Below are 19,586 nucleotides of genomic sequence, written 5' to 3'. Positions count from 1 at the left end.
GTTCTCAAACTGGGGGTCAGGACCCCTCAGGGGGTCACGAGGTTATTACATGGGGGTCACGAGCTGTCAACCTCCACCCCAAGCCCCACTTTGCCTCCAGTATTTATAATGGTGTTAAATATATAAAGTATTTTTAATTTATAAGGGGGGGCTGCACTCAGAAACTTGCTATGTGAAAGGGGGCACCAGTACAAAAGTTGGAGAGCCACTGCTCTTCGGTATCTCTGGTCCTGCCTCAGTGCAGGGGGCTGGACTAGACGACCTCTTGTGGTACCTTCCAGCCCAACGTTTCTGTGATTCTATGATAGCGACAGGAGCAGCCTTTCCCACAAGCCTTTTCTGAATTAGAAGCAGCAGGAGTGCAGGCTCCTGGTCCCTGCAGCTATCGCACTCAAGGGGTAGGTAGAAAATATGCACTTACATGAGAGCTTCAATGGATTTTGGCTTGATGAAAATGGCAACAGGGTAAAGTTGTGCTTGTTGCAACCTCTTGATGGCGTTGCCAGACACGTCCAGGATGCAGTGCTTCCCCTGGCAGGGCACAAGAGGAGACCATGGTCAGTCAATCACTTTCCTTCTCTGAAAGTAGCCTGGAGCAGGAGGACCAGGGATGGAATATGCCCATCCCAAGATACAAGCCAACCCCCAGCATGGACCCCCAACTGGGGCAGGGTGGCAGCACCCAGAAGGGACTAGGGCTTCCTTTCAACGTTCAGGACATTGTTTACAAACCAGCAATGGGTTCTGCCATGCTCTGAGCACAGATCATTTCTGTTCTTCTACCCACTGCAAAGAACCTCTGCACCAGCGCGTGTGAAGATAACGCAGGCACTGGTGCTGCTAATGGTGGCCTTGGTAGCCCAGTGGCTTAGGAGGCCTGAGTTCTGCAGGACTCCTGCCTGGGGAGGGAGGTGGGTTTAATGGCAGAGCACTGGGCAGTCTGGGCTGGGTAATGAGGTTGTGGAACAAGGCCACATGGCTTGGCAGGAATCCCTGTCCGATTGGCTCTTGTTCCACACACAGTTACATGGGCAATAGGTGCAGCCACAAGAGGGTCAGAAATCATTTGGGTGAGCTGCGGGCTTCCCCGGAGCAGTGTCGCTGCCTCCACGTTTACACTCACTCTCTCTGCAACTGCCCGCACTGACTGGATGCTGGTCCCATAGAGATTGTCATTGAACTGCCCAGCCTCTATGAACTTGTTGTCCTGAATATCTTTCTCCATCTGCTCTCGGGATGCGACAAAGTGATAGTCCTGCCCATCCACCTCATTCTCACGCCGAGGCCTGGTAGTGTCTGAAAGAGAGGGGCTTCATGAGACAGAGCCCACTGCAACCTGCCAGGCACCTACAGCAACCCTGCCTTGCCTCTCTTTGCCACCACATGGCTCAGATGCAGCAGGCAGGAGAAACAGCGGCCCCTCTCCAGAGCACACCTCTGCCCAGAGCCGCACTGGGTCACTAACTCACAACCTGAGACACACACGAACGCCAGCACTTACGTGGCACGCAGGAGCCAAACTTGTGTGGAAACTCGGAGATGAGGTCGTCATTGACACGGTCCTTCATTGGCCCCAGGATGATCACTGGCCTCGCATAGTGAACTGGAAACAAGAAAAGCCACAACCCTGAGGCTGAGTCTCTGATCCCAGCAGCTGCTCCCACACCCGCTGAAGCCTGAAGTGGGCCATGTGGCTCCAGAATACTTGTGGTCAATACACCACGGCCATTCGCACAGCACTCACACCTGTGGTCTGTGGAAATACTCAAGGCCCTTTTCCTGCAGTGGGGACTAAGCTCGGCAAAGCTCCAAGTCTACCCAAGGACAGAACCCTTCTCGTGCTAGAACACGGACACCTTTCCCACGCACACGGAAACAGCTTCCAGGGACTTGTCTTTGGGCTCAGCCCACAGAACGCATCAGCAACACTCCAAAGAGGCAAACGGTGCAGAACACAAGAGTGCTTATTACCTCTTCTATGTGCCTCCACATGCCACTTCCTCCGTGAGAGCACCTGAATTATTGCCTCAACACACCCTCTTCCCAAGCCCTTCCACCACAGTCGCTCAGACCTCCCGGCCTGCAAGCTCCAGGGGAGGAATGCACCTCTTCTCCCAGGCATGCTGCTGGCACTTGCACTACTCGTGTCTGGAGGATATGACATGTTACTCTCTGGCTGAGGAACCAGCAAACTGGCAGCTCGTGGGTGAATAGCTGCCTTGAGTTGGTACAGATGAAGCACCAACAACGGGCTAGGTGCTTGGCCCTCCCAGCCTCTGGCCCCAGGCACTCAACCCGATGCAGTCATGAGGTGCAGTACGGCTGGGGCATGAATCAGACAGAGCAGGTGGGTGGCCTGTGGTCTGAGGTGAAAGCGGGTGCTTGGTACAAGAAGGACCCAAGACTCTGGAAGGGCAGCACAGAGAGGGCTGGGCTTGAGCAGGGAGTGTTACATTTTTAGCAATGGCGGTTTCACAGCCAGTGTTTCAAGCATTTGCCATTGACCAAAGAGGCATTTCATGAGCAGTGTCTACTTGCCTGCCAAGAGTGCCCCTCACATTTTCATTAAACACCTCGCAACACATGCTGCTCTGGGAGGCCGGGAAAGCAGAGTCCCTGCAGGCCCGTGCCTGCCTGAGGCCAGTTTTAGGTGTTGGTTGGAGATGCAAGGTTTGATTAAGGACTCGCTGTGCGTAGGCACATCTCAAGACCACCACACACTGTACAGCTGGGACTCAAGACCACTGCACACTCCAGACCCCATCCCATACTTACTTTCTTGCCGTGTCACTGGTTCATATGACAGGATAGTGTCCTCTTGTCCTTCTGGAATAGAGCCAGGGAGAAGCAGGTGAGTGTTTGCAGGGGCCTCTCCTGCCTCAACCCTTTGCTACCAGAAAGCAGCATGAAGGCAATAGCCAGCCAGGAGCTGCCATACACAGAAGTGCCCCAAAGGCCTCTGGGTTGCCCACCTCCTTGGACAGTGAAGTCCCAGGGTGACAGCGAAGTGCACAGGACAGTCCCAGCCGGGGGTGCTGCTCCTGACCAGGCCTGCCTCAGGGCAGTGTTCCTTTCGGACTGTCCCAGGAAGACCCAACACAGTATGTGAGCGAGAGCCATTCCCCCATCACGCTGCCCCTGCAGCCAACCCAAAGGCTAGTCTGGCCAGCAGGTGGGCTGCACTCTAAGCCCAGGTGGCCCATGACTTGGTCAGACATCCACTGCCAAACACCAGAGGGCGCTCTTTCTGCGGGCTATGACCCAGGCTAAAGGCCAAGAGTCCTCCCTTCCCATGGCCCCCCCAGCCCAGAGGGGCAATCCGCCCACCAGCTGCTTTGAGGATCCTATGCCACAGCCTGACTGCTCCCGGGGTTACCGGGCTGAACGACACCTGGAATAGCCAGATTCTGGGTTCCAAGCCAGGCAGGACCAACTCAGCCATTCCCATTCCTCTCTGTGTGTGGGGAGACGTAAACCCCAGCACCCAGCTGCTCTGTGGGGACACTCCAGAGGTCCTGGATCCCTGGCACCAATTTCCCTGCCTGGGCTGGGTGCAGCCTGTTTGAAGCCTTGTGGGAGAAAAGGCGCTGGGGACACTGCCCTCATTGCACACACTTTCTGTGCCAGGCCCTCTGAGCTGCCTGGCCGGCACCACCAGCGCAGCGCGTTTGGTTCAGAGCATCCTGGCAGGGCAGGATCAGTTCCTGGCTGGAAGCGTAAGCTGTGCAGCTGCAGCTTTGTCGCAGGAGAAGAGAGAAGCCTCGGGCAGAATGCGCTTTATTGCTGCGGTAGCTGTTAGTGCCCCTGCAGGGCGTTAGCAGCTGGTAGAGATCTTCCTCTCTGAGCACAAGCTTTCCAAGACCTATGGGGGTGATATCCCAGGGGCTGGAAGTCAGGACACAGGAGCCACGTGGCACCCCAAAGCTAGAGCGCCTTGGGGCAGGACTCTCTGCTGGGACAGGTCAAAGAGTGACCTCTAACACCTCATGGCTCCTACATCACTGCATCCCATCGCTGCCACTAAGGAAACTGCTAACCAGGCCTGGCAAAAAGCTCCCATCCCCTCGAGGGAGCTGGTCACAGCATCTCTAGGGCCTTCAGTTCGAGTGGCCAAAGGAAGCATCGGCCTCCGAACAGGAAACACCATGGGGACAACAGAGGAATGAAAATGCCTAGAACATACACACACAGAGGTGAGAGACAGCAGGAGAGAAAGACACTTACTGGAACTGCTCTCGCTGTCACTGGTGTTTGATGTCACGCCCTCTGCAAACCAACAAGAAAAAGACGCCAATTCAGAACACGTGCAGCCAGGAACTCACAAAGGGCACATGGGGTATGAGACAGACAGTCACCCAATGCTAGTGGCCACAGGACACAGGCAGAGGACATGGTCGAGCACAGCCGTGGGGCCCCCACAGCTGATGGCAGCCAGTAGACCCAGTGAGATTCCTCTTACAGATTCAGCCCCCATCCCTTCCTCCTGCATTACAACTGGCATTTCCAGGTGTAGGGCACCACTGCAGGAGGTTCATTTCAGGGTCCTTCAGTCAGTAGCTTCAACAGGGAAATCCAGTTAACTGCGTCTGGGGCACCTTGCCAAGTGTGAAAGGGGGAAGATGTGAACGCCGGAGGCAGGGCGGTCTCTGTAGCTAGTGGGTTCCCTTTCCCCAGGCAGCGTGCATAGGGATGGGAAGCAGCTCTGCCCCTGGCATTAGTAATGGCCTCCCCAGGTAATGCACCAGGCCTCATCCTGCATCATCTCCAAGAGCAGGGAACTGCCCCCCCATAAACCCGCAGAGAGGGGTGAGGTGGGGCACGGGGCAGGGCCCCTGCCAGCTGTCCAGTCACATTTCAGTTTGAGTCCCCACTGGGCCAGGTGTCATGCAGGGAGGAGGAGCAGAGGAGGGAAGCTGCCGCAGCACACGGATACACCAGCACAAACCCTAAAGCAAAGTGCAGTCTGACGAGGGCAAACCAGCCTGGGGGAGGGACTCACAGAGACAAGACACGGACAAGACGGAACAGAGTTCGGGGCCTTGCTTGTTTAGGCCATGTCCAATGCTGCGGCCCCTCCGCAGACACTGGGTCGCTCACTCGGCCTGCACCTCCCCCTGGCTGCCTGCTCCCAGGGGCATGGGGCTGTGCTGGTCCCAAAGGCGTGGGCAGCCAGGGGCCTGCTTGCACAGAGCTGGCCTCTAAGCAGAAGCTGTGAGGATCGTCTCTCCAAAGGGAGTCAGGAAGAGGAGCCGTTCCACAGCTCAGGGTACATGTGCACGCACCCAGCACAGGGAGCAGGCGACGCAGCTACCTGCTTAGTGAAGCGCCTGCAGCCCAGGTCACTTGCCCCTGATTGCCTGCCAGCAGCAGTCTCCAGGGCAGCCATGACGCTAACTCCTCTGGGCTGGCATTAAAGCAGGGAGCCGGCTGGATCCAAGCTCCAGCTGTGACCATCAGTCTAACAAGAGGAAACAGAGCAGCTCACCCTGCAATCTGGAGGGAGGGGGCGCAGTCAGGGCAGGGCTGCCTCATTCACTGCTAGGGAATTCTAACTCGCCATGTGAGCAGCACCAGGGGCTCCCCCAGAGCCCAGCCCCCTCCACCTCCACTGACTGGGATTGGAACCCGCAGCCTCAGAAGCAAGAGCAAAGCCTTCAGAGCGACTAGCACTGTCCGTCAAGTGCAGCACTAACTCCCAGTCCTGATCCCAGCCTCCCCCCGGCGCAGTGCCAGACATGCCAGACATGGAGAGCGAACGATGTGCATTTAAATGAGACTTACTCAGGTTCTTTGCTCCATAATAATCGTCACTTAACCCAGGGAAGTCCTGATTTCATAGACCGCAGGAAGGGGCAGAGAGCCAGAGAGAGGGGAGTAAGAGACAGAGAGAGGAGAGGAAGAAGACAGAGCCAGGTGAGCATTAGTGACAGGAGTGCAGAACGGCCAAGAGCTGCAATTGCAAGTGAGGTTACAAATTCAGAAGTGTCTTTGCTGGGGCAGGCAATACACCAGCCTTCGCACTGCTGAGCTGAGCAGCGTCCTCTCGCTCAGTCCATGGCCATCTCAGGGCCTCCAACCAGCCCCCACAGGGCCAAGGGCAGCCATGCCAAAACCACAGCCCAGAGACCAATGGTGCCAGCGTGCCAGACTCCTTCTCAGGCTACCTGCTCACTGAGGGCGCTCTGGGAGGGCGCTCGCTGAGGAAGAGCTGGCCCCCTGGAGCAGGCTAACACATCCACCCCCGAGTGAGCTGCTCCAATCCCAGAGGTGCTGCTGGAAGTTGAGGGGAGGCATTCCCAAGAATGTGCCTCACTCAGCTTTTTGATGGACTGGCGAAGGCCAGGTACGTTGCATCTCCCACTCCAGGTGTCTGAGGGACTGTCCGTGCCGCAGAGCCCTCTGCCCACACCCACGCTCTAGTACATTCCAAGGCTGAGCCTTGCAGCTTTCCTGGAAAGGCTGAGGAGCACTTCAAATCCCTCTGCAGGTCTTTGCTTCAGCTCCCCTAATCCCAACACTTCCACGTGCAGAGTGCGCAGGGGAAGGACTCTGCTCCCTGACCAGCACTCCACAAGCAGATTTAGTCAAGTGCAGTGAAGCATTTCAAGGGAGGGAGATGGGCTGCAAGTTTCTACCTATAAGAGGAACTAGACAGGGAGTGGTGTCCCCACCCCCACACCATGAGCACATGCTAACCTGGGGCTGGCAGAGAATGGGCCCTCAAACAGACTTTACAGAGCCTAGAGGCAGGAAGTGAGTCCCCTTTAGTCATGAATTCAATTATGTTCAGTTGCCTGATGCCACCCTCTACAAGCAACCCGTCCCCCATCCCCCAATGATCCCAGACCACAAACCCTTCCAGGGGGGAAAGCACCAAGCCAAGCCCCTTCCCCAGGGACTCTCCCAGACATGGCTCCCACTCCCCCACGAATCCCTACAACCACTGGTCACGGACATGTTGGTGCACCGTGAGCTGTGCACTCTGAGCGGAGGGGACGCTGGGATTTCACAATTCGCTGGCAGAGCCGAGAGAGGGGGGCCTCCCTCCTAAGGAGGATTTGTATATTCATTTAGCCAGTGCAGTTTGGGTCTGTCCTACCTTAGTTATGACACCTGCAACCACACATATGCAGATGCATTTAGCAAGCGCACTGGGCAGCCAAATCACCAACATCCTACGCCACAGGCCCTGGAGTATGCAGATGCACATACAGCTTTTATGGCTGAAGTCAGGCCCAGGAAGGAACAAGAGGCGTGCTGGACTCACCCAGAGCCCGATTTTTAGAAGAGCTCAGCAGGCTGGGTACTGAACTCATCTGAAAATCTGGCTGCTCTCCCTCCATAAGCACAGCAGATGGAGGTCTGTGCCAGCAAGGCGAGACGCCGTGCAGGTGGTGTGTGGACGGGCTCTTGGTCCTGGCCCCAGCTGCACTGAGCCGCAGAGCGGAGACCATTCTGAGCAGTGCACCATGACATGGGAATACAGCACGGCAGGTGGGTTTGCTCTGCCTGGCTCCGCCTCCTCTCCTACCTGTGAGGACCACAGCTGTCTACATGGACACTGCTGACAAAGCACCCAATGTGTTACTGAAAGCTGATGACATGTAGCACGTGCAGAGGAAAGGCAGTGCCAGGCGAGTGGCCCTGCCGCACAGAACGCAGGGTAGGAACACCTCCCTCAGGGGCTCACTGGCCAGCAAACCCCTCTGTAGGAACACTTTGTAGGAGGTTTGGGTGTTGAACCCTTCAGTTCCTCAGAGAAGCACGGTCCACACGCTTCTCTCTGACTGATCTGAATAGACTGCGCTTCCCTGCACCGGTGTGCACAGCCCTTTGCACCCAGCCACTCTGCTGTTTTCACCACACTGACACCTTAACACATGCTCAGTTCAGCTGTTACTCTGCTGAGAATGTGCTGGGGGTGGGGGGCAGCCTCTGACCGTCCTGGTCTCTCTGCTCCATTTGCCCCACTCTGAACCCCCTCCATTCAACACAGGGGGTTTGCTGGGGGTGTCAGAGCAGAGATCCTTGATCACAGCCATGCACCATCAGAGCACGGCCCCATCCAGGGTTTGTCCTCGTGTGGAGCTTCCTAGCTCCATGTGGGAAGCGGGATGGGTGACCTTCCAGCAGGGAGAGTGCAATGAGGCTGCCAGCCCGGGGTTCATGCCTTACCACCCCCTTGGGAAATGGTGCCAGACTCACTATGGAACGTGCTGCTGTCTGTGCAGGCAGCTGGAATTCCTCCAGAAAGGGAGCCAGGCACAGGACAGCTCTGCGGGCCACAGTGATTTGCCCACAGAGGTGGCTGGATTCACTACTCCTAATTGGTTCATGCAGATGAGCACTGCCAGGTTCTCACTACAGACGGCAAGGCCGTTTCCCAATTCCAGGAGTGGGACAAGGGGCTGCAGCCACTCACACCTGCCCATTCACAACATTAAACACAAGCCTTTGAGCACCATATTCCCTCACCTTGTTTTGAGAGTGAGGAAAGGCAGAGCCCCTGGCGCATCAGGGAGAGCAGAGAAAGGCAGAGTAGAGGTTTGAGCATATGCTGAAAAGTTGTGAAAGGATGAAAATCACCAAACAGCTGAGAGTGCGCCAGGCAGGTCTCCATCGCCCAGAGTCTGGACAGAAATCCTGGGCCATGGCCAGAGGCAGCAGCTGGGAGAGGCAGTTTTGCTGACACAGCACCCGTGGCTGGGAGTCAGGCAGTAGGGAAGGGATGAGGCAGGTAGGAGAGACGTCTCCCTCTCTACAGGCAGGCTGGCCGGCCGGGGTTGGCTTTGCCCAGTGACACGGATTGTTCTGTGCGATCTCTATAACGCCAGCCATGGCTGTGATGGCCAGAGCCCAGCCTGAGTGCCATTGCCTCTGGAACAGCTTCGGAGGCAAGGGCAAGGCAGGAATCTCCACTTCCACCATTGCTAGGCAGCGGGAGAAGAGGCAACACTCCATCTGAGTCTCCTGAGCTTGGGAAACCATTGCAGGCTCTGGGTCTGTCTCTCAATACGGGTGGGAAGCCACTGGGACACTCGGGTAGGTGCAGCCAGAGCTTGGTAAGCAGTTTCAGAGGGACCCACTGGTCCCACAGCAAGTCCCATCCTGCCTCTATCTCCTTGCTGAGCCAGTTCCAACGGAGAAGGCTCCCAGAACTGTTCTCAAAGGGTGGAGTTGTGCCGTTTGCAAGGGGATTCCCAGCTATTCTGAATGCAGGCTCTTTGGCGAGGGAAATGCACTCAGCCCAGCCCGCCACACGGAGCAGGTGCTGGGGTTTGGGTGGGGATTGCACACTTTGCCCTCTCTGGCCAGCGGCTACTTACGTTCCTGTCCGCTGCTCTCCTGGGCCAGGTTCTCTTTGCTCTTGTAAAATGGAAACTTTCGGGAGAGGCGGAAACTCTTTTTACGTTTCGTTTTGATCGACTGTGAAGAACATGGAGATGGAAGGGAGGACAGAAAAAACAAATGGTGTTTAACGCATGCACGAAAAATTAAAATGAAGAGACAATGAGGCTCTGTGGCAGGGCATTCACCCTCAAATGAAATCATGGAGATTACATGGAAACTATAATGCAGGAGAAAAATTAAGTGTACAGAAAATGTTGTAGGGATGTTGGAAGTTGACTACCCAATCCGCTTTCCACAGGAGCAAGGCCGTGTCCCTAAAAGCCCCCTTCTTAGTCGGAAGTGTTGTTTATTAAGCAGCCAGGCTCTGACCTCCAGCCTCCCATCGTAGGGAAGGCTCATGCACTTGTGCAAGACGGTCTGAGGTCAGCTCCACCCAGCCAGGGTGTTTTGCGATACACCTTTTGTTCACAAGCGATCTAGGGCTTGAGCACCAGCTTATGGGGTCACACACAGTGTCACAGGAAAGTTCTGCTACAATGTCAAGTGTCTTTGTTGAAATCTCCTGGCCTGCCCCAGGCTGCCAGCTCTGTAGATTTGTAGCCAAAACCCACGCAGGCAGGGAGGGGATCTGCTGTGCAGTTTGAACAGAAGCCTAAGCAGCAGCCCAGCCACACACAACTTGAGTCCAGCTGGTCTCAACTGCTCTCTACTCAGGAACACTCTGGCTGTTTTCCCAAGTGAGAAGCGTTACAACATTAGCCTCGGACGCTCCTTCGCCCCTCTAGCTTCTACCTCAGGCCATCCCGGGCACCCCCGCTCTGGCACTTACCCTGTTGGACTCAATCATCCCAGTCCGGGCGTGAAACTTCACTGTTTTCAACCTTGCACGCTCCTTCTTTTCCACCCTGATTAAAGTCAAACGAGAGAAAGCCCTAGTTCATGTGTGTGCAGCTCGCTGCCCTGCCCCGGTCCTCTCCACACGGTGCTTGCTGAGCGACATCGGTGGGCAGCAACGGGCAGAGGGTCACCTCTGCACCCGAATGGTCACCGCACCATCCATGCAATAAGGCTCCCTCCGGCACGCAAGCCACCTGACCATGCCATCTGTGAGGAGAGAACACTTGGGGGCGGCTCTGGGCCATTGAGCAGCTTCTGCTATTAGCAGCAATTTGATCAAGCAGCTTGTCATGAGTCTAACCAGCGCCAGGAACCTGGAGGAGAGAGGAGCCAGTGGGGAGCCCAGCCCTCAATACGCTGATCAACTGACCAGTGAGCCCAACACGAAGGGCCCTTCAGAGGGAAGAGGGGGCGTGGGGCTGCCCCTTCCCAGGCACTCCCGAGGAAGGAGATGGATGGACAGACATGTGGCAGAGGCACACAGCAGAACAGCTCACCTCTAGGAGGGATCAGGATGAGGACACAGAAAGCCTCTCCCCTCCCCTCAGCTGGTCCCCCTGAAACTAGGAATGGGTCACAGCCCTCCAGTGTGCAGAGGTTGTCCAGGGAGCAAGCGCCACTAGAAAGGCTGAACTCTGCCCCAGGCCTTCACCCCGTCGCACTGGAAAGCTGCCCAAAGGACATTCTCTGTCTCTGCAGACCAGGACCCTCCCCTCCCCCAGCAGGCGGCTCCGGTTCTGCCAGCAAGAACTGAGTACTGCCCCTGCAGCAAGCAGAGCCCACCTGTACCCGCTGGCACCTGCACGTCCCAACCACTCTGCCTGGCGGCAGAGGGGAGCAAAACATCGCTCCCGTCTCACCCACCCCAGCATCTGTTTCGACATGAAACCCACAGAAACCACAAGCAGAGCTGGTGGTTAGCTGGTTCCTCCTCTCTCTGGGCTCTGTGGTTTCACAGTGGATGGGACCTGGCTCACAGGCAGATCCTTGGTGGCACACAAGGCACAGGCTGCATGGCTCTGGCATCAGGGGCCTTGAGCTCCTCAGGGCTAGCAGGGCTGGGGACTGCAACTCCCGTTTTCAACCACGGCAGAGCCAGACTCTCACCGACCGAACAGGACCAACTGCTCTTCTCATCTCCTCAGCTGTTCTTCAGGGAATTCACAGTCCAGGTCACTTCAGGAGAAAGGGTCTCACTGCAGACCTATCAACAACCCCTGCTTCCTATTCACCCTGACCTTGATGGTGCACAGCCCCGCAGGGGACCAGTGAGAGCCGCCTCCCAGCAGCTGCCCGTGGGGGTGTCACATACACAACTGGGGATAGGAGTCACTGGCATCACCACCACCCACGGCTCCTAGCAGCTGGAGCAGGTCCGTGCAATGCCACGTAGGGGCACAGTCCCTGCACTTGGCCAGATCCATCGTGGAGAAAGGGGAGAGGGGAACAGGGCTGCTGCAGGGCCACTCACCTTTTTTTGCTGGGGATGACCCCGATCTGCTCACTTTCTCCGTGGGGGGTCACTAGTCTCGCTTGCCACCACTCATCATCTGAGGCATTGATGACATGCAGAATGTCCCCATAGGAGAAGCTGAGCCCCTGGCTTGGCAGGCAGCTGTCCCGGGTCCTGTCATAGTCAAACAGGGCTCTGCAAAGGAACAGAAGGGGAAGTGAGACTCTCCCCTGCGGACAATGGTAAAGGCCACTCCAGCAGGCGAGTCCGCCATAGCCAGTGGCTACTGGACAGCAGGTGGGTCAGACCAGGCGACATCCCATAACCTGCTGGGGCTCAGCTGGGCCCCCCAAGGGAACCCGAGGCTGAAGTTACACGTTTGGGATCCTCAGTAACCAGTTCATGCCTTATTCACACCTGGCTCTGCTGTGAGGACCTCTCCCAGCTTGAGACATTGACCAGGTGGCGAGGCATTTCCTGGGCAAGTGGTACCCCTGCTACTGTAGAATTTGAGGCCCCCTTGTCCCACTCCAGCGGGACACTCTGACCAATGCTGTGTCCCCCTTGCTCAGAGGGAAGGGAGGCCAGAGATGTGAACAGCACATTGAGAAGATAAATTGTAAAAACTCCTGCAAGCTTCCAAGATCTCTGGTTTCCTAGTAACACAGAGCAGGTGGGTTTATTTAACCTGCCAGGGTCTCTCTGACATCCCATAACTTCTTCAAGCAGTTTCAGCCCTGACTAACATTAATGATAAAACATCTGCATTGTCCATACACACCACACTCAGGCTTCCCTCTCCAAGGGGGGGATGGGAAAATTCACTGTAGATGGTCACCTATGAGCTCCCTTTGCTGAAGAAGTATAACAGGCCAGACACCAGAGACTCCTACAACATGGTGAGGGGTTATTCTCAATCACGAGAGAAGCCCTCCCAATGTGCTTGTAGAAATGTAAATTGGCTGAAACATGGGAAGAAACTGGGGAAGTAGCGTATATACTCGTTCATAAACCAAATATTTTTGGTAAAAGAGTGACGCATCAAAGAGCGGGGGTCGGCTTATAAACAGGTCTACACCAAATTTTGATGATTTTAAACTCTATGGAATCATTGACTATCTAATACGTTGTCGTTTTGTTTACCTGGAGCGTTCACAGGCATAGAGCCCCTCGGCTCCCTGTGGCCGCAGTTCGCCGTTCCCAGCCAATGGGAACTGTGGGAAGTGACGTGCCACTTCCCGCAGCTCCCATTGGCCGGGAACGGCAAACCGGGGACACTGGGAGCTGAGGGGCTCCGTGCCTGCAGATGCTCCAGGTAAATAAAACGTCCAGGCCCGCTAGTGGCTTACCCTAACAGGCCAGGAGCCAAAGTTTGCCAACCCCTGAAATATAGGGTCGGCTTATGAAAAGGTCATACATTTTTTGCTATTTTTACCTAACAGTCTTGGGGGGGTCAACTTATAAACGAACGGGCTAATGAACGACTATATACAGTAATAACCAGCAGAGGCTGTTGGACCAAGGAGGCAGGAAAAGAGACTTGGGGGGCGGGCAAGAGTCAGATTTATCCAATTCCTTTCCACCAGATGAACCTGCCCTCCAGATGCACACAGACAAAGGTGAACGGACAGAGCACAGAGATGCCACCCTTGCTCTCATTGTTTACCACCACCAGTATCCCTGGATGCAAGAGGAACCTCGAATTGCAGGAGGAGGAGGAAGGGAGAGACCTGAGGCTTTGGAGCTCAGAACACAGTTGCAGAGTACGTGCAGTTTGGGCTTCTTTTGTTTCTTGAGATACCTGAACCATGGAGCAAAGATTCCAAATGCTGGCATCAGCCTTGCTGTGAGTGCTCATCCTATGGAGCTGGTTGCCAGCCTGCCTTATTAGACAAGAGGGACGCATGCGACTTTTGAAGACACTTCTTTTTTGTAGCTTCTTGAATTAATTGTGTTACAACACTAAGTCATGCTCCCTGCTCTGGTGGTTTAACAGCAGGAGGCTGTACTGAGCTTGTTCTGTCTCAGCCCAGATTTCCTTGATGAAATTACTGATAGAAGAAAGCAGATCATCTGATTTCCCTTTCATGGAGACCCACTATCCTCAGGTTCCTTCCTCTTGCTCCATCCACCAGGCCTGTCAATTCTTCCTTGAGCCAATCACTTGCATTTGTTTTTTACCGATTCAACCTGTGGCTAGAGATTCTCTGCCTTCAATACCCCCAATCCACCAGAATTTCTTGAGAAAGTCATGCGCCAAACCAGCTCCAGTTACAGTCACTCTTTCATGCAGTGTCATTTGTTCAGAAAATACATGGCCTTTTTGCAGGTCTATGAACATTTTTTGTATTGCAGCATCAGGGTTTCCATCCTCACTGCTTGGGGCCCAGAAAGGCTAGGAAGGGCCCATTCCACATCAGAACTGTCTCCCCACACCTGCTTCCCTGCCCTGGGTTTGAAGAAGTTGCCATTTAATATTTTGGATGGGATAAAAGGAGTCCTGAGGGTGCCGTTCCACTCCTGATCAGCTGAGAAGCTAGCAGCCTTCTTCCCCCGGCTCCTCCCCCAGGACCTCTCCTTAGGAAGCTTTAGGCTGGCTACATACAGTATGCGAAACAGTAAAAGCCAAATGGCTGTAACCTACATTGTGTGTGCAATTAACTGAGAACAAACTTTACCAGAGCAGTAAAGCCGAAGCCAGTGCATGCCAAGGAATGCCACAGTTAAAACATGAGAGAGAAATACTAAATATCACAACACACATTCTAAAAGCAACTCAGCTCTTGCGCTTGCCAGCTTCAACCCGCCAGTGTCCAATACCCATTCCTCCTGCATCATAAACCTTCCCAAAATAGGCGACCTCAGTCAGCGGCACTCCACACATAACCCACAGACTGTCCTCCAGTTCCACGCCCACTACCGGCCAGATATACCTACTCTCCATATAGAGACGACACAACCCTCTCCTATCCCAACTACCCACTATGATCAAAGAGACCCACTGTATTCTTCATGTGTATTCCAGAAACAGCTTCCTCCCACACAGAGCACAAGCCCCAGTCTAGCAGTTGGGACAGGGAGGACAGCAGCAGTGTTCTCTCCTTATTTGCTCTTTGGATGTGAGTCAGACAGCTCTGCAACCATGAACGCTGCAGAACCCAAAGTAGACCTGTTCTCCAAGCCAGGCTGGTACATTGCTCATTGAGCAAGGAGGAGAGAAGGGAATTGACAGGCCTGCTGAATGCGTTAACCTTTCCTCTGTAGGCAGGGATTGGAAGTGTTTCTAGAGTTGTGGTTAAATCCCTTGTAGACGGATAGGGACAGCCACACAAACAGGTCAGGCCATTTTCAGAATACATGTGTACATTGTATTTCAGAGACTGTGTGAACTATGAATATGTCTGAATATTTATCTACCTTCCCTTAATAGTTCCCTTCCACACTTTTAAATGTTTCCTGCACTAACAGTTTATCCAGCGTATTTCGTTTACAATGCAGGAGTTCCACTGTTAACATTTCTGAGCAGCAACAAAGATGGATCTGATCATTTCTGTCGAAGGGAAAGGAACAACAGCACTTTTTCTATGCAAGTTTTGAGGGGAGTGAATACAGAGCTTACACTGGAATCCAAGCCACAGCTGTATCTGTGAAGCTGCCCCCGAGTAGTTCCACACGCAGCACGTTTTTACACGACCTCAAATTTCCAAAGCAGTGTGACCTGCTTCCTTCACACAGACACACTCATTCTACAACAAATGCAGGAGTACAGGTGAACCGTCATGGCACGTGCCACATGTGGCTGCAGAATGGGACTGGAAGCCTGGCTTTACAGCTGACTTCACTCAAGCTAGAGGAAAGCTTTGTTAACTGTTGTCATAAGAGGACCCTTATGTTCACTCTAAGATGCAACTAGCTCCTAGCTTCCTGTGATCAAGCAGAATCCAGCACAACACACACAAAATCCTCTCTCCCCGGACTTGTCTTTACTCTGTGGCTCTAGAGCAGAATTAGACTCCATTAGTTCCCTGCACAGACCCTGGCACCGGCTTAATCCCAGGCCTCTAACTCATCTCAGAGTCACTTGGCCTTCTCTCATGCAGAACTGGTCCTACACAGAGCTCCACAGCCTGATGGCCTACACCACACACTAACGACTGCCCTAGTCCCTAATAACTCTGCTCACTGACCAGCTGGGTTGGGCACTAGCTTCCCAGGACGATTAGCCAAGTAGTCATTTGGGCTAGACAGGTTAGACAGCTACAGTGTCAAGTCAGAGTAACAAAACCGTTTGAGTGATTTCTCCAAACTTCCAAGGAAGCTTTTCTTGCCATTACCTTCTGAATTACTGGGGAGCGGTGGGGGCTAAAAGCAGAGCTTCTAAGAGAAACTTGAGTTGTTGCTGTCCTTTGAAAGATCTAGTCTTTCTAGTTTTCACATCCAGCCCTCGAGCCCCAGACAACATTTGTGCATTTACAATCACATTCCTCTACTGTTAATGTGTTCGTCTCTCCCCTGTTGCTGTGAGACCCCCCGAGACAAGAGGGGAAGCAGTGACACTGGCTAGACACAGCCTGCTGTCACACACAGGAAACACGCTGAGGCCAGAGAAACTCTTTTCTTTCTCTAATCACTTTCAGTTCCAGGAACATGAGGTGAGGCTCATAACAGTGGAAGGTACAAATGTCTCAGTGTGATTTTTTCCACTGACTGCGTCCCTTTAACTGGGGCTCCATAGATCACAAAGCAGCAGGCCTGCGGTGTGTCTCAAGTAGCCTTCTCCCAAACCATTCCTTTAAAAACGTTTCCCTCCTGTGTATAAAAGGAGCCTCTCCTCTCCTCCTCCTGAGCACTAACCTGGAGGGGGATCTATTGCAGCAGCGTGGGGAACCCTGTGACAGCGATGAGTCCGGCATGGCTGGGGTCAGGAGAGCAACACCTGTCCTTTGGGTGCACCCCAGCTGGTAACCGCTGACCCAATGACTAAGTCGTGCAGACCCTCCGAACCAGCGCAGTCACTAGAATGTGGCTCCCTCTCTGGTCTCTCACATCTCATTCTCGGCTTCCCTGGCTAAGTTCTTTCTGTGGGATCTTTATTCCCAATGAGCACGACAAGGTCTCAGCAGGAAAGACCCAGGAAAAACTCAAGGCACTAGCAACTGAGATGTGAATGTCTCAACCGCAATCCAACCCTGCCTCCACAGTGCCATTCCATTGCCACTCTTCAGAGCAGACCTGGGAGCTCAGGAGCTCACCGTGCCCTTTCAAAATTGGAGCCTGCGCCTTCAGATGCCAGCTCAGATTTGCAACCTTGAAAGGAAGCCTCATGCTGTGTTTGGAGAGAAATTCCTCAGGATCCACCCCAGCAAAACCCTATGCTCCAACCACAAGTGCAGGGAAGCCAGGTGGAGAAGCAGAAGTGAATCAGATGTCCATGGTCTGTACCTAGCCACCTGTGCGATATTCACCCCTGCTCTAGCCAGCCTGGTGCTGCCATCAGGAAAGCCCTTCGGGACACCTGGGATTCCCCACTGAGCTGGTCACAATGCCCCAACATCCAGGGAGAGGAAAGAGATTCCCATTTACAGCCCCTTCACACAGTAACTACTGCAGCACAACCAGGCTGGGGAGAGTGAGTGATCAGAGTCAGCTAAATGGGCATTTCAGGAACTTCTGGACTACAGCAGAGGGGATAAGGCACTTCAACATCCCAGGCAACCCCTGGAAGCAAAAGCACTTGTCCTATGACTCTGCTACCATCAACACCAGCGAGTTAAAACTTGGGGGTCCCTGCTGTCGGCACTGCTTTCACTCACAATGAGTGAGACAGGAACCACCTACATTAGAGAGTGGGGGTTGGGGAACTACACAGAAAACCCCAGCAGAGCCACAGCTTACTGCCTTTGTCCAGTTTTAAGCATCCCAAATAATCCAGCCCCAATCTGTCTCCCGGGAGGCCATTCTAGGCAACAACGGACAAGCCACATCCAAAAACACACTTCTGTTTTGTTCAGTAGTAAACCCGGGACTAGGAATTCAAGTCAACATGTCAGACGTAACTTCCCCTGCCTCAAGCCCTGCACTTCGGGTGAGGGAGCCAACAGCAGAAAACGGCAGGGCAGGGTCCTTTTAGCTAAGGGCACATAACCCCCAGAGAGGCGGAACTTTTGAAGCCAATGGATTAAGGCGGTGTGTGTGGCTGGCACAGCCTGCTTGGGAGCAGAGTGATTAGAAATATAAAGAAATGTGAGAGCCCAGGAGAACTGGTCAGGCAGGTTCCAGAGTAAACACAGGCCCTTTGAGCTTTCCTTCAGTCTCCAAGCTGTGAACTTGCTGCACACACACAGAATGTACAGGCAAAAACCACACCGTCTCTGCCTTTAAAACACAGGGAGCTGGCTGGGTATATTACTACAGGGTAAATCCAGTGGCTCACAAAGGAATTAACTAAGCTGAGTCCAGCCACCCGATGCTCGGCAGGACAAACATGACCAAAGAACAAGAGGAGGGAGAATTATTTAACTATTCCTCTCCCGTGAGACTAACGCAGGGAGAACAACAGCTTGTGATGCTTACACAGCCAAGGCGCTGAATCCTGGCTACAAGACTGGATCAGTTTAGAGAAAGGCCTTGCTGCATTTCTGGCCATACAGCTGCGCACACACCGCACTGTGAAGGTACATCTGCACTGCAGTTAGACGGGGCTGGCCAGTGCCAGCTGACGGGCTAAGGGGCTCAGGCCCTCAGACCCATGTAAACATTTGGGCTTGGGAGTTCTGGGACTCTCCCACCTCACAGGGTCCTAGAGCCTGGGCTCCAGCTCAAGGCTGAGTGTCTACACCACAATTCAACAGTCCCTTAGCCTGAGCCCAAGTCAGCTGGTGTGGGCCAGCCAGGGGTTTTTAACTGCTGCGTAGACATACCCTGACTACGTCCACGTTAGATCACCCAGTGCATGGTCAACAGGGCACGCCTGGGGGGAGCCAGGCAGTGTTCAGAAGAGCTGTTATGGCTTGAAGAGATGCTCTGTGCAACAGCTCTGCTACCCTTGTGTGTTAGGAGAAACTGGTGATGCCCTGCAGAGCCAGCACAGATTTGGGAAAAGGGAACTGGGCTCCAGACTGGCTCAAAGAGCAACCCAACTGTCCGACCTACCTACCTAGGATATTCCCGAGGGGTCTGTCACCTTGCTATTTCAAGGGTGAATACGTCTGAGCCTGCAGAGGCACCTGGGCAGACCCAAAGGCAGCAAGGTACTAATGAGAATGCCTGCACTCTGGCAACTAGCAGTACAACAATACTGCTCCGTGGCTGAGGCAGGCATCACTTTGGGGAGGGTCTGAGGACAAAAAGCTCCATACAGGTATCACTGAGAGCTGCATCTGACCTGCAGAATCTGCATGACCGTGACAAGACAGGAGAAGGAACGCCGCCAGTGGGCCTCAGGGGGAGTTTAACACTGGCAGCTAGAAGGTGAACTGCGAATCCTGCCTGGGATTGGCAATCTGATGCAGAACATGGAGCCGCACTCTAAGGCCTCGCCTAAACTAGGTGCGCATTAGTGCCCATCATCGGCCAACAGAAGCATTCTCAAGTTTAAATCAAGACTGGATGTTGTTCTAACGCATACCGTGTGCAGGCAGAGGATGCCCCAATCTCTGCAGAGTCAGACACCTGAGGGCAGGGAGGAGAAACCGTGGTTCTATGAATCAGTGATACCAGGCTGCGCTGCACTGCCCTCCTCCTCGAGTGATTTTTTTGGGGGGTGTGGGGGGGCAAACAGATCCCACTCTGGAAATGAGCTGCCTTATGTCTGGGATTAAAGCAAAAAGCAGACCCATGGAGAGCACCCACAACAGGGATCCACAAATGGGCACGACACTTGATT

The 19,586-nt window shown here is 54.1% G+C and overlaps 1 protein-coding gene across 8 annotated transcripts in view; it reads right to left on the bottom strand.

Annotated features, from left to right (window-relative positions):
• Nucleotides 1-19,586, bottom strand: part of DLG3 (discs large MAGUK scaffold protein 3) — a 163,478-nt gene that overhangs the window by 9,858 nt on the left and 134,034 nt on the right. For all 8 annotated transcript variants that reach the window (XM_039486972.1, XM_039486977.1, XM_039486974.1 and 5 more), the window contains 8 exons: nt 11,720-11,896; nt 10,181-10,256; nt 9,327-9,426; nt 4,225-4,266; nt 2,776-2,826; nt 1,502-1,603; nt 1,124-1,296; nt 422-531 (listed from right to left, as the gene is read on the bottom strand). In XM_039486972.1, the coding sequence (XP_039342906.1) occupies nt 422-531; nt 1,124-1,296; nt 1,502-1,603; nt 2,776-2,826; nt 4,225-4,266; nt 9,327-9,426; nt 10,181-10,256; nt 11,720-11,896 (831 nt within the window). The remainder of the gene's footprint in view (nt 1-421; nt 532-1,123; nt 1,297-1,501; nt 1,604-2,775; nt 2,827-4,224; nt 4,267-9,326; nt 9,427-10,180; nt 10,257-11,719; nt 11,897-19,586) is intronic.

This window comes from Mauremys reevesii, linkage group 9 (assembly GCF_016161935.1).
Source record: "Mauremys reevesii isolate NIE-2019 linkage group 9, ASM1616193v1, whole genome shotgun sequence".
NCBI classification, from domain to species: domain Eukaryota; kingdom Metazoa; phylum Chordata; order Testudines; family Geoemydidae; genus Mauremys; species Mauremys reevesii.
This window is presented reverse-complemented; position numbering and strand designations above follow the sequence as displayed.